This window comes from Strix aluco, chromosome 2 (assembly GCF_031877795.1).
Source record: "Strix aluco isolate bStrAlu1 chromosome 2, bStrAlu1.hap1, whole genome shotgun sequence".
NCBI classification, from domain to species: Eukaryota; Metazoa; Chordata; class Aves; order Strigiformes; family Strigidae; genus Strix; species Strix aluco.
The window spans coordinates 65648884-65672212 of record NC_133932.1 but is presented as its reverse complement, the minus strand read 5'-3'; the positions used below and the strand labels follow the sequence as shown (position 1 = coordinate 65672212).

At 40.2% G+C, this 23329-nt stretch overlaps 2 protein-coding genes across 7 annotated transcripts in view; one reads left to right on the top strand and one right to left on the bottom strand.

Annotated features, from left to right (window-relative positions):
* Window positions 1-12424, top strand: part of REV1 (REV1 DNA directed polymerase) — a 61920-nt gene extending 49496 nt beyond the window's left edge. For all 6 annotated transcript variants that reach the window (XM_074815069.1, XM_074815070.1, XM_074815068.1 and 3 more), the window contains 8 exons: window positions 235-391; window positions 753-955; window positions 3525-3758; window positions 7864-7972; window positions 9058-9269; window positions 9436-9595; window positions 10442-10544; window positions 12004-12424. In XM_074815069.1, coding sequence (XP_074671170.1) covers window positions 235-391; window positions 753-955; window positions 3525-3758; window positions 7864-7972; window positions 9058-9269; window positions 9436-9595; window positions 10442-10544; window positions 12004-12115 — 1290 coding nt within the window. In that variant the 3' untranslated portion in view covers window positions 12116-12424. The remainder of the gene's footprint in view (window positions 1-234; window positions 392-752; window positions 956-3524; window positions 3759-7863; window positions 7973-9057; window positions 9270-9435; window positions 9596-10441; window positions 10545-12003) is intronic.
* A 3483-nt stretch (window positions 12425-15907) lies between these two features.
* The window catches only part of EIF5B (eukaryotic translation initiation factor 5B), a 38522-nt gene continuing 31100 nt past the window's right edge, over window positions 15908-23329 (bottom strand). The window contains exons 18-24 of the mRNA XM_074815065.1: window positions 21290-21421; window positions 19886-20017; window positions 19698-19774; window positions 19412-19576; window positions 18318-18456; window positions 17578-17739; window positions 15908-16699 (exon numbers count right to left, since the gene is read on the bottom strand). Coding sequence (XP_074671166.1) covers window positions 16592-16699; window positions 17578-17739; window positions 18318-18456; window positions 19412-19576; window positions 19698-19774; window positions 19886-20017; window positions 21290-21421 — 915 coding nt within the window. The 3' untranslated portion in view covers window positions 15908-16591. The remainder of the gene's footprint in view (window positions 16700-17577; window positions 17740-18317; window positions 18457-19411; window positions 19577-19697; window positions 19775-19885; window positions 20018-21289; window positions 21422-23329) is intronic.

Sequence of the window (23329 nt, the reverse complement as noted above, 5' to 3'; positions counted from 1 at the left end):
TATTATCTCTGTAATTTCTTACTTGTTGGATTGTGGTGGATAATCCTGGGGTTTGTTTGGGATAGTTTTAGTAGCTGTTTGTGTGTATTTCACAATACTTTTATTCGTTCTCTCCCTCACCCACAACAGGTAGCAAATTTCAGAGAAGGCAGTGCTCTTATGAACGAATTACAGATACTTTTTTTTTAAAAAAAAAACCTTCATAAAATGAATATATAAATGTTTTGGATTTAGGTTGGAATTCAGGTACAGCAGCTAGTTCCCATCAGTAAAGCCACTTCGACTCACTCAACAGTACAGTCTGGACACTTACCTGGTGGATCACATTCAGTTATTGATCTTTTTCATGTTCAGAAAGCAAAAAAGTGCTCAGAAGAAGAACATAAGGAAGGTCAGTAAGCTTTGTACTTCGCGTGTGTGATAATGATCAGTTCTGAAGGGCTCCAACATAGATTACCTTTTGGAATACTTACTTAATATTATACCGGTAGAAATTATTTAACATAAACTTGTAGAGAGTAGGTTTTGCTGCTGCAAATGAAAATGCTACAAATAAAACTCTGTATAGGATTATTCCAATATTTCTTAAAAGTTAACAAAGGATACTTCGAAATAGAAGGTGTTATAATTATGCTTTATACTGTATAAATGATTTAGCAAAGAAAACTGGAAATTAGCTTCACTATATCTTGACTCTTCAGAGTATTTTTACTATTAGATGGTTATTCTGTATTTTGTTTTCATATGTCTAGTATTTGTGGCTGCTATGGACCTTGAAATATCTTCTGATTCAAGAACTTGCACTTTTCTTCCATCTCGCGGTACCCATCTCACATCTGGTCTCAATTCTAATGTTAACAACACTGAGTCTGCTGTCAAATGGAATGGCGTGCATTCTCCTATCAGCGTAAAATCCAGGCTTAATTTGAGTATTGAGGTTCCATCTGCTTCCCAGGTAAAACCTGAGAATGTTAAACATCTGCAATATATTGTAATAACTTGGGATTGTTTGTCTTATTTGGATAGCACAAAAAAGTTACATTACACTTTTTTTAAATAAAAGGAGCTCTAGTGGAGTACAATGCGTGGTAAGAAACTTACTGATGCAAAACTATTTTGCCTTAATAAAAGGATTTTTTAAAAGCAGTTATTTATAGGCTAACTCAAAAAAGATTATATTTATTCAAAGGAAAGAAATTGAATTTTCCAGTATCTTTTTCCCTTCCCATCACTTGCCAAAGGATTGCAATGGAAACTTGACAAAGGGTTGCAATAGAATAGGAATAGAAAAGATGCCAAGGTTGAAATATTAAAAAACAGTACCTTCCACAACCAAAGCCCAGCACCTAATTAGAAAAAACACGCAATAAACTTCAGTAAAACTTCCATCAGAGAAATCAGACACACTCTGTAGTTAATGCTCAGTGTTTACATGATTATGATATGATGCAGATTTGTAAATTCCCTTTTCTTATGTTAGCTCTTCAAAATTATTTCTGATTAGCTTAGTCACTGATGAGTGGCTCAAGAAGAATTTTGACAAGTACTTTGTGTCATTTTCATGAAGACAGAACTTTTAAATGTTTTCCATCCCTCTTTATGGAAGCAGTATTCTTTGCCACAGATGCCCATAAATGATAATCAGGTAGTCTTCTCTGCATAATTTCTTAAAGTCATGTATTCTATACCAGTCTTCAGATTACACTATAAATCTGTCTTCAAGCTGTAGTCAGTAAGAAGGAACTGATCAGCAACTAGTCTTACACGACCTTGTATACTTTTACAATGGCTGTGCTCTAGGTTTCTGCCTAAAAGAATGTCAAACTTGTATTTGGATTTAGTTATTCATCTTCCTGTGTTTTTTCAAATTTTCTTCAAGTAATATTGAAGCTAAGATGCACACAGCATTTGTAGAGGATATCACCTTTTAGATGAGAGAAGGACAATGTTTATTTAAGTAAAATCTTTCTATGGTGTTTGGGGTTTCTTTTGTGTGTTTTAAGAAAGAGCCTCCTTATTTCTACCCCACGTTATTCAAGCAGACATCTGTTAGAAGGGTCTGCTGTGGGGAAGGTGCACTGAATTCTGTAGGTATTTTAGGTATAAGCAGATTTACATGCTTTTCTATAAAAATCTGTAGTTTTAATTGCTGTAATTTCAGTCTGTAAAAGCATTTGTTGGTGTTCTGTTAACAGCTTTCCCAAATACTTATACATTTTTAGAAACAAGTTATGCTTTTGGCAGAAAACTTTTTCTGCCAATACCCAAACTAGCTCAGGATCTAAAAGCAACCTGACTGAACAGTGTGAAGCTTCATACACTCAAATTCTGCTATAGTAGGAGTACGTATGAACAAGCAAAAAATGCACTAGCTGTGCAGTAGAGTTCCTAAAGCTTTGGTGGCCTTATGGCACATCTTTCCTTCTGCCTTATAACCATATCATAACATGGATATAATACAGAATTTGGTCCAGGGGAGGAGTGCTGAGAGTTAGTCCCATACTGCTGTTTGTGTACTGTGTGCTAGGAAAGCAACAGCAAGATATTTTGCATGCAGGATTTCCAGAAAATGTTTATAGGAGTGTATATGTAGCAAATTTGGAATGAAGGAACAGAATGTAGAATAATAACTGAAGAGATTAATAATACAGATAGCTTTCATCAAAACCTCTCAGTTACCATAAGGCGAGTAGCTTTTCACAGATACTTGTAGTTCTTCTCTGTAAATCCAGAATCTGGTCATAAACTCCAAATTTTTTTCTTAAAGGTAAAAGAAAATTTTCTAACACTGCTATGGAGTGTCATTTAGCAGAACTTATAGGCAAGCATTGGCATTTATCTACATTGTTTTACTCAAATTTTACTTGTGAGAAAAATGATGCTGTACATCTGCTTGTCCGTTATATTCATTCTGTCAGTTGTGCAGCTGTCATTGTATACAGCAACTTCTAGGCACTGAGAGGTCATTTCAGTTGTTTCAAGTTGATAATTGATGGTAAGTAGCAATTATGGGAAGCAAAAATTTGATTCTAAAGTTTATTTCATTATCAAAATCTATGACAAGAGTCTGACAGTATGCAAACATACATAATACCATTAAAGTAAATCAGTAGCATGTATCCTAGAGCTATATAAAGAAAGAAATTAATTGCTTACTGCTTTCTAACCAGACGCCAATTTTGTATTCATGTCAACATGTTACCTGTATAATTTGAACTCAGAATTTGGGTTTCCTTATCGCTAGGTAGTTGTAGAGGAAACCTTATATGTGATTTGTGATGAGAACGCTGAACATTGCGAAAAGATAAAACTGAGCATTCATATTTACTGAACTACTTAGTCTTAAACGATATTTTTACATTTTGCTGCTGCAGAGTGTAGCTGTCAGGTTCCTAAGTATGTTTGCATACACAGATGAAAATGATTTTTTTTCTAAATTTCAAGAACTGTAGAACTAATTTGACTAAAATTAACTCTGTTTTTTATTCCTTAGAAAAAATCTAAAAGCTTTCATATATTTGCAGCTAGATAAGTCTGTGCTAGAAGCTCTGCCGCCTGATCTCCGAGAACAAGTAGAGCAAATATACACCATTCAGCAAGGAGAGAGTTATGGTGATAGCAAAAAAGAGCCAATAAATGGATGTAACACTGCGCTCCTGTCACAGCCAGTTGGAACAGTGCTTTTACAAATACCAGAGCTCCAAGAACCAAATACCAATATGGGAATTAATGTAATAGCCTTGCCAGCTTTTTCACAGGTAGGATGTTTGCAGTGTATCAGTAAACATCAACTTTCCACCTATAGGAAGAGTTAACAGCTTTTTCTTGAGATGGCATTAACTAGAATCTGTGGCTTCCCAAAATTATTTACGGTCCTTTAATATCTTTTATAGAATGTGGTCCTTTTAATATCTTTTAAAAGTCTGCTTTCAAATGTTACTTGATCTATCACATAGTATGATAGTATTTATTAAAGATCTGTAGTCATTGGTATGCCTATGTTGTTTAATGTGAAATCTCCTCATTTACACTTTGCTTTGCAATCTAGTGTGTAAATAGCCTTTTTTTCTGCATTGCAGCTGAGTTACACTGCACCATAAGTCTGAAGCGGTCCTAAAATCTGCTTAGCTAGTCACAGGAGACTCACTGTTTGAGTGGATGTTTTGATGGTGTAAAGCCAACCTCTACTAGCTTCTGTAGATGTGATTGCTTATATCACATTCCTGAGAGAAAGGCAGGCATGGCTAAAAATTGTGCCTATCTCCATAATTTTTAAATGAGCTCATATACAGCATGTCCAGGATGAGGAAAGTGCAAAATCGTTTCTCAAAATAGGGGCCTGAAGGGGGAGCAGGTAGCAGTAATGATGCTTCTAATGATATTCCACCCTTCAACCCAAGATGGTGCTGAACAAATGTAGGGTAAAAGAAAATAAAAAATAGAAGATTGGGTTACCCAGAGATAGAATATCTTGCATATGCATCATTTAAAATAGATCAGTATTTTTATTTTTCTATTTGCTGTGCCATTGTTCCATTGCTGTTCTCAAATGAAGTGATATCATCTAATGAGATTCATGGATATTAGTTGCTGTTTCTAAGGCACAGCACTGCTTAGCTGACAAAGTATCCAGAGAAAATTAGATAGAAATTCCTGACTTGTTTACAGTAAATAGTAGATAATGAATAATTGTTACTTAGAAGATGTGTGGTCTATTCTACTACAGAAATTTCTTCACCTTGATTCAGTGGTTCAAAACCAGTTGTGTCAGTTTTTATTCCTGAACTCCAAAGTTGGGTTTCCCCTATGGAGATGCTCTGTGAATGGTGTGTGAACTCTCCATACCCCAGCTGTTTCAAATTATGTAGTTCCCTTCATTCACAGGCAAGAGTTTATCTTGGACTTGTGTGTTAAATTATGCTTTCCTTTAAAGTCCACCCCTCCACACTTGTTTTACCACTTAGTACTCTTTTCCAGGGTAAATTTTAACTGCATATGGCTTTCTATAAAAATTACATTTATTTCGTGTTTATGCTTTATCTATTAGGTAGCAGAGAATTGATTGTTGTTTTTTTATAACAGCATTACTTCTTAAAATCGTCTTACAAATACCTAATTTACACACTCAGATGCACTGGTTTTCCTGTCTCTATCTCCTAATGCATTTTGTGACTCTGTTACTTGATGCAAAAATGTCGGCTTAGCCAGGCAGCCTTTTTGTTTGAAGGTGTAGTTCAAGAAGAATTGGATACTTCCTCCTTATTTGTCGGGGATATCCATATGATCTATTTTAGAATGCCTTGTGCTTGTACTCCACGTTTTCTCCTGAAAACCATTCGGTTTGCTTTATTGGCAAAAGAGAACTAAGATGTACAGTTTTCATTTTCTGAGTTAGGTCCAAGTTTAATACATAGAATAATACGGTTGAACAGCTTCCTTAGGCTTGGCGAAAGAAAAAGCTAAAACCAGCTCATTAATACAGGAGGATTTTTTCCTGTGTTAAAATCAAACATGAACTTAATTCGAAAATATCATCTTTGTCTAAATATAGTTTGACACAGGGTTTTTTTATTGTTAAAGTCTTTGTGGGAGTGCGTATTGTATGAGTGCACACAAACATTTAAGATTACTTTCTTTCAAATGATGCAGTGAACTAAGTAGTAGTAATAGGTTTCAGGTATAGAAATATCGCGAGCCAATCCAAATTGAGTACTTTAGCTACATCAACTCAGCAGATGTAAATGATACCCTGCCATCTTTTCACAGCTTCATTAGGTGTGTTTTTCAACCCTTCATTCCTTTTGTCTGAACTATGTTTTTATGACCAGGTGTCAAGTTAATTGGCTGATAGTGATTTATTCATTAGAAAACGTGGAAAATGTCCTTTGTTTGGGTAAGGTTCTCCCATAAAAAGAATCCAGATAGGTTGCATTCCTTTTCATCAGCTGCTGAAGTAATCTTAAAATTTAAAAGAGCTGTATATCTCTAGCAGCTGAATCCTGTAAAAGCATAGGATGCAAGAAGTAAAGGTTCCAGATGCTTAGAAATGAATGACATTTGTAGTAGCAGAGTGAATTACTGGTGACAGATGTGCACCTCGTCCTTGCATTGTCTTAACATGGTATAGATTCCTTCTAAGGAAATTTATAGAGCACATCAAAAGTACTGATACCTGTATGCTTAGGTAATACATGAATTTATAAAATCAAGGTTCTTCATAATGTGAACGTGATACAGCTATGTGAAAGCTATGTTCGGACACTCTGGCTGTACAGTAATTTATCCGAAACTCCCAATTAATTAGTGTAGAATTCATATGAAATTGACTGATGGCTCTTCTGACTGAATACATGTTACACTTTCAGAGGGCAATGATAGGAAGAATAACAAAACCACATCCAGTTCCCTGTACTGTATTATTTCTGCATGAATTATTAAGTGGTGTACACAAAAACCAGTGTTAATTCAGGGCCTCCCAGTTTCCTGACTCAGATGCTTGACCAGATGACACTAACCTTTTTTAAATAGTTTTATTAAATAAAATTTATGTTTTAAAAAAAACCTTAAGCCTCTGGACTTAATTGGCTACATTCCACTACAAAGCTTTGTTCTGCACAATGTATGCAGTAATTGAGGTCAGAGTTGTTCCCATTTCCTCCTTTAATTAGTGCATATTGTGTGTGGTGAAAAATTTGTGTTGGCACATGGAGTTCTAAAAATAGAAAAAATGTGCTAGATTGATGAGTTTTACCTGTGGGAGCATGTTCATGTTTATTATCTATAGAATTTAGACATCATATGTGTGAATAGCACAGCCTACCTTCCTGACGTAACATACATATTTTGGTTTAAAAAAAAGATCAAATCTCTATTGAAAATAAGAGGTAACTTTTCAATATATATGCATATTGACATATAATAAATACAGTATCTCAGATAATGGTAGAAACTGTATTGTGCCCTTAGAATAGTAGTAGTTTTGAATAAAAATTTTTGTTTGTGCACATCTCCAGATTTTACCACTGAAATGAGGGACACTCTCCCACTGGGCAGATTTAATCCTCTAAATGATAGGTTTGCTTTTTTGAATTAGAATTTGCAGATTATGAGCTGAAAACACTGGCCAGTAATACTGGGAAACTCAGAATACCAGACTAGCCTGTCACTAATTTGCTACTTCAGACACACAGTGTTAAATAATTTTATTTTGTCCGTATGAGTGTGTATGGCAATTGACAACAAATGATTTCCTGTCTAGAATTCAAGCCCCTAGGACAGTTGGAAGGGACTGTGTTTTTCTCAGTCAAACAAGGGGTGGACAACTGTGGGAGAAAGAAGCGAAACCCTTTTGCACTAGTTCAAAATATGAGGTAGCTGGACTTGTGTTTCCTGTCCTTAAAGAATATGCCACGGATATTTTGTTTGAGGAGCGTAGCAGCTTCCAGGAAATAGAAGTATCAAAATAAAAGGAGGAACAAAAGTCTGATTGTCACAGTGTTTGAGTTTGGAAATTTGAAGGGAGTGTTCTCTGAGTTAGGCTTAATTGTGCTGTTAATGCAGCTGTACTGTGTATCAGTATGTGAATAAAGTAGGTGGAATAAAGATGGTTAGTGTATTATAGCCCATAAATAGTAATTTTATAAAACAATAAATGTAGAGTAATAGTCAATGGAAAATGTTATGGTTTTTACAAGCTAAAGTACATGAAGAAAATGTACAACATATTTTACAGTGTTTCAGTTATATCATTTATTTTTGCTTGGCATAAAATGTAAATACTTTTCTCATGTGAGTGATCTAGAGGAAAGCAAGCAGTGTTTCTCACTGGTAAAATAATGAAATGAATCTTCTGTTACTGTTCAGGTGGACCCTGAGGTTTTTGCTGCACTACCTGCTGAGTTGCAAGCAGAGCTGAAAGATGCGTATGATCAAAGACAGAAGCAATCAGAGCAGCAACCTGCTAACACTTTTGGTGAGTATATATAGTTGTATAGTAGTTTTGTATAGGAGTTGTTTACTATTCAAAGGGAGTTATGCAACTCTAAATAACAAACTGGAAATAGATAACGAAAGCTTCTATGAAGATGCTGTGTTAAATCGAATTTCTGTATTTATTTTTGACGGACTGTGAATTACAACCAGCTGTGGTCTCATTTTGCAAACAGATGCCTGGCTTTACTTAAATGGGTAATTAATTCAATTCATGGGGACTGTGGCACTAAACTTACCCATGTCCATATGTTTGCAGAATGGAATCTAAATTTGATATGTCTTGTGATTTAAAGTATTGCATCTTTAGTACCTAAGTTAGTTCAACTATGTTCAGATAGCATTCTCATGGTTCCCTGAAACCCATGGCACTAGTATGGGTTTCAGGCTACTAGAGATACGATACATCTCACCATATGTCTGACAGTCAGATGGTTTTACTCCGAGCTGATCACCCAGGTCTCCTTTTCATAATCAGTAGGAAGAATTTAAGATTAATTCCCTGTGAACGTGCTTGCTCATAAAAATAGGTTGGAAATGTCATTGGGTTCATTGCCAGTTAAATACTGCATTATTATAATCAAACCTTGATTTCATAGTCGGTGGACTAATGCAGATATGTTAGTATGATGGAATGAGAGCAATGCCCTTGGTAAACCGTGGTAAAAGCAGTCTGGGGGGCTTTTTGCTGCTGGTTTTGCTGATAACCACTGGTGGGAAGTCTTGGCGGGTATCTAGGTGGGACAGCGCACTGACTAAGGCAAAGCAATTTGTCCAGTAGGCTTCAGATTTCACCAGCTGCTCATATTCAAGTACTGAAATGCTTGATATTAAAAGGCTTATGAATAGTTGAGTATCCTCTGAGTACACTCATGTCTAGCAGTGCTTTTCAAATACTTAAAACATTGCCCATATCTGGAATGGCATGTGAATGTTAAAGTTGCTTTATCTAGGTTATGTTCTCCCAATTGATCCATAGATTTTTATGGAAGATACAGAGTCTCCCTTTCAGTGGAAAAGTATTAAATTTTAAATGTATCAACCAATGTCTATTCTTGTGCTTTTCAGTGTCAAAAAATCCCTTCCTACACCTGAAGCATGCAACAATGAAAAATAAGAAAAAAATCAGGAAAAAAAATCCAGTCAGTCCTGTAAAAAAGATTCAGAGTCCTTTGAAAAACAAACTCATTGGTAGCCCTGCAAAAAACATGCCATCTACATCTGGAAGCCCACAGAAGTTAATAGATGGTTTCTTGAAACAAGAAGGAACAGCTGCTCAGGTGATTTTAACACTAACAGCTTTTGGTAAAGCTACGTCTGTTTTTTTAGACATAGTCCATGTTCACAAATGCAGCTTGGATTCTTTACTAGACACTTATTTATGTATATATATGGTGTTACCATATTTGCCAGACTGAGCATTATCAACTTTTATGTTTGGAACAGCCGGAAGCAGTTCCATCAACTTCAGATTCTTCAGGCCCACCAGCTCTGCAGCCCGAACAACAGCCTGGTTCTTTCAGGCCACAAGCACCCAACCTAGCTGGAGCTGTTGAATTCAATGATGTAAAGACATTGTTGAAAGAATGGATTACAACTATTTCAGGTATGGGATGTCATGCTTGTGGTGATCCTACATGCATCACAAGGAGAACTATTTTTTCAGTAGGCTTTTTGTACTTTCACTCTTCCTTTCACTGGTTATTTTTCACCGTAATCTTGAAGTCTTACAGCCTTGCAATCTTGGAGTAACTTGATTCTTCCTACTCTATTGTTATTCTGTGTTTTTGCCAGCTCCTGTTTCTTGCTTAACATCATGAACATCTACCTACTCTCTCTTCAACCCATTTGTCAGGCCCTTGTTTTATGCCTTGATGTTACTTATGTGGGAGATTCTCCTTATTTTGTCCAACATGTTACAACCACTAGGATGAAGGCTATTGAAAGGGAATTCCTCTTTCATGAAGATGTCATGTTAGAGGATTTCAAAATAACTGCTGGAAAGAATTCTAGAATAAAGTGCAAAAGTGCAACACCATTGCTAAATTGTGATTTGAATTTTTAACATTATGTGAAACAAGTAGCAACACCTTAATATCTTGGGAAATCTGGCCTGTGAGATCCTTTGTACCCTGGACATTACTATTCTCCTAAGGTTTTCAAAACAGCCATTCCATTCTAAATCCCTATTTCTTTTCCCTTTGGTTAATATTAGCTTGGCTGAAGTTCTTACTGAAGAAAAAGAAGATGTCTATGAGACAAACTTCAAGACCTTGCAGTCCTTTTTATGTACACAACTTCTGATGCTGGGGGGAGGTGTGGGGATACAGCAATTGTCAGATTGGCCCCGATGTGCTAACACTGCAGAATTTCTTTCTATTATATTACAATTATTCTGTGCTTATATTATAACTATAGTTAAAGTTCTCTTTTTTTTTTTTTTTTATTACAGATCCTATGGAAGAAGACATTCTACAGGTTGTGAAGTATTGTACTGATCTAATAGAAGAAAAAGATTTGGAAAAGCTAGATCTGGTTGTTAAGTACATGAAAAGGTATCTTAATTTGTAACATTTAGACTATTTTTGTTAGAATTTATGCACTAGATGCTTCAGTGTGAGGCCATAAGCCCGTTAGACATTCCATTGATGAGTGTAAATATTTTAACCTCAAATTTTATTCAAAACCTGGGGGAGATGACACAGAAGTTGGGCTGTTAAAAGAGGTAACTTGTGAAAAATTAAGAGTAGCATTTAATAGTATTTACTACAAAGTCCTTTGTTTCTAGACAAAGGATAGAGCTTTTGTCAGCATTGTCCCTTTTCTTCATCCTGTTTTCATTCATTTTTTGTGGCACCTAGATCTTTCCTTTGATTCCTCTGATTTCATTCTCCTGCTGTATGCAGATCCTGTCTCACCCCCAATCCATTAAATCCTTCTTTATTATGTGGTTATTGTGCTCCTATTACTCTTCCCATGAGTCAGGAGGCCCAAGTTCCATTGATGACTTGCTTACTAACTAATACTTAACTATGGAGCTCAGCTTTCCATGTCTTAGTTCTAGAAAATATCTATTTCACAGAATTAATCAACACCCAAAAGACTACAGCAATGTAGAAACGTCATTATGCCTTTGTGTTATGGGATGTCTTTAGGCCTCAGAAAATGCAAAACCCACAGTGCAGTTCACTGTTCTGTTGGATGCTGCGTAGTAAATTCTTCAGAAAACTCTTCAGAAAGCATCATGTCCTATTCCTGGTCCCTGTGTGTGAGATCCGCACCGATGGCAGCGTGTCTCTCCAAAGCCTGGTAACAAGCGTAGGACAAGGCATCAGGAGTTGGATGACACACAGTTGTCCATATGATGTTGATGTTGGGTCTTCCAAAGCTGTAGGCGTAGGAACCCTCTGCTCTCCTGTAATAGTGATCTAGAAGGGGATTTTGAGAGTACAGAGCTGCTTTGTTTTCCTTGGGCATTTCTTTAATTTGTTTCTCATAGCAGCAGAAGGGTAGCAGTAACTTGTAGCTCTCTGTGGGCTTCCATGATTTGGATCCATTTTTAGCAATAAACACAATATAGTGCCCCCAGAACCAATTATTTAAATGTCTTTATTACCCTTGGCATTCTTTGGAAGAAAAAGGTAGCCTGTATGTCTTGGGGTGAGGAAGGAAAGATCAGGATCCAGAAGCTTGCCAGTTCTGCTTCTTCAGTATGAAGGTGGTAGGAGGTCACCACTTCAATCACAGGCTTACAACCCCTGCAATCTGCTAACATTTCCAAGCTGGTGTGACACCACCCACATCAGAAATTTCACCACTGAATGGCAGAGGCATCTGTGGCATTAGGTGAGACTTAGTATATTTGAAGAGAGAGAGCTTTACCAAGATCAACTCAAAATACCAGTCCTAGTGAATTGTTGTGATCTTGTTTTCTGGTATGAGACCAAAACTTATTGTAAAAAGGACCGGTTCTGTAATGGTAATTTTGTCCCTCTTCTTCCTTTTCCCCTTCAGGTTAATGCAGTCATCTGTGGAATCAGTTTGGAATATGGCATTTGACTTCATTCTTGACAATGTTCAGGTAGTTTTACAACAAACTTATGGAAGCACATTAAAAGTTATCTGAACGTGTAGTAAAGAGCTTGATGAGAGCCTGGAGCTCTCTGCTAGCTGTGCCATAAGTGCTTGTGAGGTATTTGCAAAGTGCATGATAGTAATGCCCTGAGTTTTTATAATTTCAAATTTCTTTTTAAACAACAAAGTGTTTTGTACATTTCTTTTCAGAAAGTGCCAAATTTGTCAGTATTGCATGTAAATAATTGTGTTAAAATTCTTTTATTGTAGTATAGAATCTATTTACAAAATGTTTGTTTATAAAGTTTTATGGATTTTTACAGTGAAGTGTTTACAGTTGTTTAATAAAGAACTGTATGTATATTTTTGTACTGATTCTATTTTGTGATGCTTCAGTTTGGATATTATAGCTAACCCCTTTTATTAAAGCTGCACCTTTGATCATTTCACAAAGTTTTACCCAGTGATCTGGCCTGAACACACACAGGAGAGTGCTGTACATTCACCTGGCTGCTTCTTGTTCCTTTCCACTGACTTTATTACACATTTTAAGCTGAGGAAAGAATATTAGCTCATTTTCAGTTTTGTCCTTCAAAGATGCCAGCATGGCCCAGCCCCTCCCAAAACAGGCACAGTGTTAGCTGAAGCGTAAGTTTGCTCTGAGCTGTGTGTAGTCAGGGGTACTGTCACCTCTGGAGAGGTGTGCTCGGGGAGGAAAACAGAGGGAGATCTTGAAACAGTTACCCCAAAGCAGCACTGGAGAGGAGTGAGGGAGTAGCTAACATAGAGCACTGTTTAAGCCTGTGTCAGTTCTCCTAGTCAGGATAGAGCCACATTCCACTCTTAAAAATACTGTGGTTCTCCCCAGCCTAGGACATGCATTTCCTTTATGCAACATAAGACAATGGGTTGTAGGGAGTAAGTGAAATAAATAGCTCTGTCTCTTTGTGCCTGTGGTAGGGAGGGGCATGCCTGCATCTCTAGGGTTTGTGTTTTGGGCAAGTCTGCTTTTTCCAGATGTACACCAGCCTCCTACAGTCATATCTGGCCTAAGGCATTGAAGCAAGCCTTTCAGGTGCCTGGGAAGAATGAAGACCACTTGGAAGACAACCCAGGTGGTGAGAAAAATCTCTTTGTTTTCTGAAGGAAATCAGAAGTACCTCACATCATTCTGGATGTGAAAGCTGGAACGCACACTGGAGCTAGTCCCAGAGCAGGATTTGCACCACCAGCTTAGCTGGAAACATCTCTACTAGCACAGGGAGGAGCTGCTGCACTCCGATTAGCTGCAGATAACAGCGCAGCTAGAGCAGGGAGCGCTCTGCAGTCACCTCCCTGGCCGTAGTGCAGGTTACAGTGATAGCACTTTGTAGCTTTAGGCTGTGCCCTGGGCTTCCCTGGTACCACCGGCAGCGAGAGGTACCAACCTGGCAGCCTCCTGCAGGGGGACGGGCAGTAGGTGTTGCTTCCCTTGACTTTAGTAGGGCTTGTCAGAATATCCCCTCTAACATCCTCATGAACAAGCTGATGAAGTAGAGGCTAGAGAGGGACATGGATTGAAAACTACCTGGGCAGGCAGGCCCCAGGCACAATCCCAAGCAGTACCCACACAGTCAGCACCAGCTCCAGCCCCCTTCAACATCCTCACTAGGACCTGCAGGACAGGGCAGAGCGCTCCCTCAGCAGGCTCTGCTGATGATGCCAGAGTGGCTGATAGGGCAGAGGGCTGGATCTGTCTGGAGGCCACGGGCTGCCAGCAGCCTCCCGGGCTGTGTGAGGGAGGAGCTGGATTGTTCCCCTCTGCTCAGCACTGGTGAGACACACCTGGAGGGCTGGGCCCAGTTCTGGGCTCCCCTGTACAAGACAACAGGGTCACACAGAGCAACTCCAGCACAGGGCCCCACAGTCACTTGATGGAGTGGAGCTTCTTATAATACAAGGAGAGGCTGAGCGAGCTGGGACTGTTCAGCCTGGAGAAGAGGGGCTGGGGGAGCTCACCGATGTGTAGAAACACCCCATGGGGAAATAAGGAAGACAGAGGAATATCTGTCCCCATGGTAGCAAGTGAAAGGGCACAAGACAATCAGCACTGACTGGTACAAAATGTTACTTTTAAACCTCCCAGAACAGGTTGTCCACAGGAGTTGTGGAGATGCTCCAAACCCAACCAGAAACAGGGCAGGGCTTGGACTCGGGGGCTGCAGGGGGTCCCTTCCAACCTCACCCAGCCTGGGGTAGAGCAATTTCTCCAGCTCAGGTTAGCCTGTAGGTGTCTCTAACTGCATCCAGCTGTAGATGGGCATCTACAGAGAGGGGGAGGGAGCTTACCCAAATTAAGTTGTTTAGGCTTCCCCTAGGTTCTAGCTGGGGGCTTTCAGAGCTCCTTTAGTTACTGCCTTTCCTTTTTTCCCCCATTTAAGAAAACAGGCATGATAACTGATAATTTCAAAATGAAATTATATCATGAAAAGTGCTAAGTTCAAGCAAGAATTTTACCAATTAGGTCTCAGGGACACAGCTCTGGTTTTGGGAGTGCTGTTCAAGATGTACTTGAAACTAGCATCTTTTTAAAGAAAAAGGACTCAAAGCATTACTTAATTGAGTAAGGCTATTGGTAATTGTATATTCACTCTCCCTTAGTGATCCCCACTTCAAGCCCTTAAAAATGATATTCAACAGTTACCTGCTTCCTCAAAGCCTTTTAGGGAATGTATTTCCTAAGTTACTCAACCTGCAGTTTTTACCTGTGGGAAGAACACCCTTCCTCAGTCAAGGAAACAAATCAAGAATACATCAAGACCACAATGTTTGATATCTGAGTTCTTAAGTTAAGAACTTCTTTTATTAGTGTAGTTTTCACGATTGCATAGTTTGCAAAAGAAAATAACAATTGAATGCAGTCTCCTCACTGTGATCACTCTATTCTAAACCATCGACACACCCAGTGATGTGAATTTGCACCACACCAGCCATACTGAAAAGATCCTTCTCAATGGCAAGTTTAACAAACCCAAGAAATTCCGTTAAGTTAAATTCCATTGCCAAAGGAGGCAAGTTATTAAATGTTCCTTTGTAACGGAGTCCACACAATCCCAATTATAAAATTCAGATTTTTCCAACAAAAAAAAGTAATCTGACAGAAGAAATCTGATCAAACTGCTTATTGCAAGTTAAATTCTTGTAAATATTTTAAATGCTAAAAATCTCAGCTACATGAAAGATCATTAGCAATTGTGTTTCAGCTTGTACTTTTGAAAAGCATTTAGCTCCTCTCAACATGAGCTGTGAGTTACCAGGAGACTACCTGATTAGGGATGCAGCAAGCTGTCGTCCTAAGGAGGGAACCACGGGGGAAGGCAGGTAGGAGCAGGCTGGGATTACAGACCGACTCCTGCTCATCACAGCCATCATCAGCCGAACGCCTTCTGAGCTGGTTCAGTCCCGCGGTGTCAGAGGACGCGATAGCTTTGATGGAGGATCCAGAGTCACAGCTCGCCTGCAGACAACCGTTTGGCAGGTGCTTACCCCAACTCCGAGTAGCAGCTGGAGAAGAGATGCCACCTCTCAGCTCCTCCCGGCAGAGCCTCTCTGGGGACTGTGGCTTGCTAACCGCCCGGCCTGCAACTCCGGTGCTTCGGGAAGGCGGCACGAGACACCAGCCACCGAGACCGGCACCGCGCGCTCCGCAAGGGGACGTGAAGCCAGAGGAAGAAAGGCCTTTGCTGGAACGCGCCTCCGTTCCTTTGCCAAGCAGAGCGCGGCCAGCCTCCGCCTGGCACTTCTGCCTCTGTCACAGCCCGTGAAGTGAAGCTGGGTATTGAAGCAAACTGTAAAACAAGTGGGCTACTATGTCCATCTCCTTTATTTGCGGCTCTGCGTTATAATGATTACAGGTCAACTTTCATGAACTGTACAAGCAGTAAAAGGCGGCCAACTATGCTTTACATCATTGTTTCACACAAAGCAAATACAGAAATACCCAACTGCCTAATTGTCTATTTAAAAAAATGTCTATAGGCACAAAGCAGAAGAATGTTGGAAAAGAGAGTCAAGGGAAGAGGTATGCATAAATAAAGAAGTACTTCTTACATCAAAAATGTCCCAAGAATCACAAAGTCTGCAGAAGCTTGGTTAATCAAATACTGCAGTACTGATCTCATCAGTATAAAAGTGAAAGAGCTTTAGTTCTGTAATAAAAATTCAATTTCTTTTATTTTGTTTTGGAGAGGGGGACGGGAAACAGGGTGGAAGGAAGGTGTAAGAGAAGGAAGGGCAAACTTTAAAACAGCAGCCAGTATTAGGAAGGGCAGTAGGAGAGGTGAACAGGCACATTGGAACCATGGGAACATGTAAATTGACCACTGTCAAACCAGTGTAAATTTCTTGGTTTCTCATGGAAAACATTTTACCCACATATTTTCCTCCCAAACATATATCCAACACTGTCTTCAATATATGACTTTGTTGGTAACTTTTAGGACAGGAATAGTGCATTTATTCCTGCCTCCCCGGTGCTGTAAAAAGTTATCTAGATGATTTCAAACACTTTCTTCAGCTCTACTATAAGCTGCCAGTCAGACTTCTGCATTTCATCCCTGAACCAGTCCTTCAGAGCGTCGATGGACTGACGGCTGATCTGCAACAAGACAAACCCATCAGAAACACACACCTGCATATTAATAAAGGTAGCTTTTAGTGCGCTGGAAGCAATTAATCAGAAGAAAGGGCATCAGTCTGCACAGCAGGAAAGATCGTCCTCAGCCCAGTTTTGCTGCTGATCGGCCTGCGTGACCCCTCCCATCCATTCCCTTTTCTCATCACACCTCATACCTGGTCTCCAGAGACAGCAGAAGCACCGACCATCTCCCGCCTGTGCTCGGGCAAGAACCTGTGAGCAGCGCGGCTTCCCCACTCCTCCCAGGCCCAGGCACCAGGGTGGAAAAGCCCCTGTGACTACGCACCCCGTTTGTGGGTATGTGCCCCAGCGTGCATGGGGTGGAGGGTGTCTTACAGTAACTAAAGCAGTTCAGAGCCTGGAGAGCTGCGGCTTTGCTTTGACAGCAGAAAACTGAGCAAGGGATCATCTCGTCTAAGCCCAGTGTTCCAGAATCAGAGCAACTAAAGTATTGCTATTTATCACACGATTTCAGAACCGGGCAAACACAATCGTGCCATAATGCCATGGGGGCCTGCTAAGCCACTTGGAGCACCAGCTGCGTACAACAGCATGTGAAGAGCTAATTTAGCATTTTACCCCCTCAGGTGCAGTTAAGCTGCAAGGTATTTTTAGCTGCAGTACATCATCCCCTCAGTCCTCTTGAGGGGTGGCACTACTGTGAACCTCAACACAAGGCTACAGAGAAACTCGGCTGAACGATGCCGCACACAAACCATTTTGAGTGTCCGTTAGTCTGCCGGAAGGTTCCTCGTGTATGTTTTTCAGGCTTCATGCAACATTTCAAGAAAGCTACTGCTATGCCATAAGCCCTCTCCAAAAATGCAGGTTGCTTTTACCTTGCTGACGAGGATATCTGTCGCTTCAAAATGTCGTCCATACATTTTAGGCGATTCACCAGGAATAGGTTCTATTTTAACACATACTTCTTGGCCTTTTTTTGCAACCTCCACTGGTTTATGGTTTATTTCAATACTTGTAACTATTCCAATTTCAACAAACTGTAACACAAAGAAGCAGCTGTAATACACATCCACAACACCTCTGTCCACACACGCTTCTCTAAATTCCTGTTTAGGGATTCCGACTCACTCATGTGAAGTACTGCGCTAAGCAGAGCGGCCACCTCAGAACTGGCAAAGCAAAACACACAGCACTAAGCACATCATACGGCAAAGGGCAGCGACATCGACCCATCCATAGTTCACCTGGGATATCAATTCATTATCCCTTAACATGTCGGGAGTTGGCTTTGCCCCCTTGCTCATTACTTTATATCCCAGCACAGGAGTTGCCGGGGGGGGAAGGAGGGTGGTTGGTGGGCAGACACCCCCCAGCCATGCTTGCTGGTGGGGCCCGGCGGCAGCGAGGAGGCCGCACCTGCTACAGGCCCCAGCTCTGTTCCAGCGGAGAACACTAAGATGGCTGATCACCAGAGAGAGACTTGATCTAGAAGTCTGAACCTTATCTCCTACCAAAACTCTGCACGCTGGGGAATGGTGTGGAAGCCTTTCCTGGTGCATCATCCCAGGCACTACCAGGTAGATCAAACGTCCCCTGGGAGGAGGCGCTTACTTACGTTTTTGCTAGGTACGCACATGGGAGTCCCCTGCTTCACCTGGCCGGCTTCCACCACCACACCCATCACTATTGGGTCACGAGAGTTGAAAATGAACTGAGGGAGTATTTTCATCTTGCAAGGAAATACTGCTATACGCCTGGAAGGTGACAAAGAAAAGGCATTTTGAAATAAATACTGAACAGCATACACAACATTAGCAGTTCTATCTTCTCCCACACTTATTGGGCATTTATTCTAGGAGCGTGACTTGGGGATAAATCAAGCAGGAAAACACTTTTCCAATCTTGCTAATTCTAGTCAACACTTGATCTTCAAGAACTATAGGGAACAATAATCAAGCATGGCTGACATGGATTTCATTCTGACTGGCTTGGGCAGTCAGCTAAGACCAATACCAAAGGAATAGTAATTTTGCAGTATAATTAGAATCTCAGAAAAGTACAGGAATAGAAATATTGCCTCAACCCATCACAGGGACTCCAAAACTTCAAGATTCTTGTTTGCTGAGTGAATAAAATATGTTTAAATGCTGAGGTATATAAACACAAATTAGGATCAGTATGAAATTAAAATACACTTTCATTTATTTCATCTGTCCTTACTTTACTGAGGATCAGCCAGTGACATAGCATCCAAAAATTAATTTTGGGTCCCTGTAAATTCTTAAATGATTGCATATTCATGTTACTGCAGTCAGAATTAAGCCCTGTACACTGGAATTGCATAAATATGAAACAGAAGCCAAATCCCGTTAGTTTTGTTTTAATTCTGCAAGTCTAACCCATCTGTCACAAAATAGGAGCAGAAGCCAAGTACACAAAGCAAGTGTTAATAAGAACACTCCATATTACATGACAGTTTTAGCTAAATCTTATAACTGCTTCACAACTCTCACCCTACTAAGCCTAATCCCAGATGTAAACAATTAGACTGGAGTTATTGTCCTATCCTCTTCCTCCTTTCCTTCCTTCCCATTAGAACTACATGCTAAATAATATGGAAACAAGAAGTTAATTGCAATTTCATTTATAATAAAACAATTAAGAGACACTTATTTGGGAAGCAGCCAAAATAGGATTGCTCTTACTTACTTGAATTCCTCTTGTTTCTGTTTTTTGTAGTCTTGTCTATATTTTGTGAAGGCATCAAATAAATGATAAATTATTTCAGCACTAAAAATTCGAACTCCTAAACTATCAGCCATTTCCTGTGCATCACGTTCAATCCTCACATCAAATGCTAGAATGACTGCGTATCTGTAAGTAAAAACAAGTCAAAGGCTTTACTAGACAGACCATAGAACCAGAGCTAAGGAGGGGGCCCTCCTGAAACACCACCGCGCATTTAGCAACACAGTAAAGCAAAGAAGTTACTTACTGTGGGTCATGCTCCAACATCACTGATGCCTTCATAACATCTTTTTTATGGACCGGACCTATATTAATTCCTGAATACTGTTGAGAGGGAAAGCCACATCAATCAGTCACTAATCTTTCTGAGTTGAAAGGAAACAGCTACCAACTAAAATGCAGTAACAGCATCAGATAGAGCACAGAAGTACTTACTGGCACTTCTGATGTTTTAAGAAATTCAAGTAATGCTTCTAAAGAGCCTAAAGTAGAAGCCTGGACATAAACACCTTTCTCTTCTAATTTGATTGCATTCAGTGTTTGCTTCAGTTCATGTATTAGCTCATCCTTTAGAAAAAAAAAAAAAGAGAGAAAAAGGCAAGTGTTAGTTTTATTGCTATTTACGTCTCAGGGTACAAAGTCTTCTTGTTCATGAGCTGCTGAAAGTATGGGAGAGCCATACTGATAGGCACCAACTTACAGACTTGCAGTACAGGCCATACACAGCCCTGTGATACACTGCTGCTTGCTTCTGGCATTAGAAAAGTCCAAACTGAACCAGACTTGAGGATTTTGCAAGAAGGTGATCATATAAACACAAAGCAGATGCCCATCTTGGGAGTTTGTAACATTTCTCTGCAGACTACACATCGCTCTGCCCAGCACTAAGTCTCTACTGGCAAGACTGAGCATGCACACACCCCGCCACGTGTGGCAGTATCTTTGGTTGCCTGAGGACCAACAATAAAAGCAGACACTGCTAAAACCACAAGCTGGAAAAGGATTCTGAATGCTCTTTAGGCCTAGGTACAAAACAGAGGATGCAAGAGCAGCAGGGCCATTTTCCTGCTTTCAGAGAAGTTAAAACCACTCCGTCCTTCCCTCTGACAGACAACTGGGTGTTGCCATTTACTTCAAGCCCTCACATATCTACTACTAGTACACTTTACATACATGTTCATACATACCCAGCAACAAGGCCTAGATTTGGATGACCTGAAAGACCAACCCTCCTTTAGAGGGAAAGATAAGCAGACAGCAGGCTAAAGTAAAACCATGGCTAAAAGTAAACTATCAACACCCAAGTTTAATATTTAAACTAACTTCCCAACTTTGGACAACAAAAACATCTCATCTGCATTTTTGGTTTTAGGATAGCTGTATTTTTTCCTCTGCCATTTTTAAAACGTAAGTTACAAAATAAATTTATTATGAAAGTCTTAAATCAGTTTTGCAATTCTGATAGTTTGAAGAACTCCACTAGCAGATATCTGCCTAATATAATTGAAATATATGCATAAATTATTCAAAATACCGAATTAGTAATTAATGTATAGTCATACTACACTATGATACTTGTTTTCAAACCTTACTCTACCAGCAGAGACACCCCAGCAAAATATCAGGGAAAAACTAAGGGTCAAAATATTAAAAATCACCACCACACTAATGCTGCACATGGGGGCACAAGGCTACAGCATGTTACTGTAAGTTTTTAAAACACAACCACAAAAAGCAAGTTACTCACATACTGAGCTCTCGACATTTGAATGAGTTTCAGCACCAGAGAACTCAGTTACCCTCAGCTTAAGTGTCTTACTTCAACATTAGTCATCTCACCTTGAGGACCGGGACTTCATCCTCTTTGTAAGCTACAAGCAATGGCAAACCAGCCAGTGTTTTTTCCAAATCTTTCCCAAGAATCTTCACACCTTGAGCAGCAACAACTTCTTTGTGCTTTTCATACTGGTTCTGAAAAGGAGAATACACACTAGCAAAGAGTGCACATGGATGCTACACAGCAACACAAGGTAGTGCTGAGCAACTGAAGAACTTGCCAGCAGCAAGCACAGCAGAGAGCACAGCAGCGAAGCCCAGCAGCTCCCATCTTTCATCAGTGATTTTTCTTTACTTTGCATGTTTCAGTCTGCATGCTCCTCTCCCTTCAGATACCCCCACCCCCTCTACCGAGAGGGGCAGGGCAGGGGAATCAGCTAAAAACACAGGAGGCAGCCAAAAGGGAATATATACTAGAAAAGACCAAGCAGTGATAGGCAGCTGCTCACTAAAAAAAGAAAACCCCACAAATTCAGCCCCATATGGAAGGGTAAGGGGAAGATGCCGACAGCTCAGCCAATGCACTAAACCTCAGTAGATACAGCCCAACGCTCTGGGCAGCAAGAGCTGTCACGGTCTCCCACTGGAGGCCTCCCCCATCCAGCCTTCCCACGTACATAGTTCCATGCCGGATTACCCAGATGCTCCTCCCCATCCAGGGGAACCTCCAAGATCTCTCCCCACTCAGGGCATGGCTTCAAGGCATCACAGAAAAGGTTATTTCCCAAAGACCTTTAAATCAACATTTGAAGGATTTTCTGGTTTGTTTCTTCATTTCTTTTGTTTAGGAGATGTCCCGTCCTTTTCTTGAAACCACAAGGCAGCCTCCTTCCTCAGTTTTGTTCCTGCAAGCCTCTATTCTTTAGCCCTCCACCCCAAAATTTGGGTCTTATTTCAAGGATGACAATTCCCCATGAACAGGCTGAATTGAAACATATCCTCATTTCCTGGTCAAAAGCCCAGCTCCCCTAGATCCACTTTCCGAGCTGAAGGTTCCCAAATCCAGTGTTCTTCTTCATGGTGCTGGTACCCTATACTCCATCTCCCACCAAAGCATCAAAACTCATCTGAAGACCTTCTTGATGGGAACATGGGATCTGTTACATTGTTATTCAGTCCCACAAAAAAACTTCAGTCTCATAGGAGTGTCACACACCAGTTTATCTTCGGTTTTAAATAAAGGGAAGCAAATAAATGGAAGTGCTTCCAATTCATTCCTCACACTACCAGAATACATTCAACAGCTTCCAACAAAGCAGAGAACATAACCCAAGTATAAGCATCTATTTTCCTTTTGCCACTTTCTAGACATTAGCAAGTTATTACAGTAAAGCTGTGCTCCAGAGCAGGAAGCCTGACTTAAGATTCTCCAAGGCAACTGCCCTACCCCACAGCTAAGAGTGCAGGACACACAAGTGGAAAGAGGGGCTCTTCTCTTCCTCTTCAGGGCAGGCCAAGCAGCTTCTGCTCAGATTCCACCTCAACGTCAACACCGCATCCTTCAGTGCCTCTGAGGCCACAACAGTCTCACAACTGGATCACCGTGGCAGAGAGAGAACACCAACGTCAAGCCCGGTCCCAGCAGTCATCGGTACGACTTTACAAGAGTATCTAAGTTTGCAGGAACTAGATTAAACACTAAGGACTGCAGTGGCCTGCAGGGACACAGTTCTCCAATGAAATGAAGCACCCCACAATTGTTACAGCCTTAGATTAGGACCCCGATACTAGTTTTCCACCTCTAAACCAAACCTTTGAGGCCTGTCCTATTACAGTCACCGAGGTTATCTGTATGGTTTTGCCTTAAGCAAAATCTGTGCAGACAAATTCCTTCCCTTTCAAACAGGAAAAATCAGAGCAGCTCTTCTCACCATCTTTGAATTGTATTTTATGAATATTAATGTATTAATGTATTAATAGCCTTTCATTTCTGTGGCTCTCCTCCTCCTTCCATGGAAGGCAATACAGGCAGGTTCTCAAATTCACTGTCTCTTCCCAGTCTATTTAAGTCTGAGGCAGCAAAACCTCCAAGAAATCTTAAAA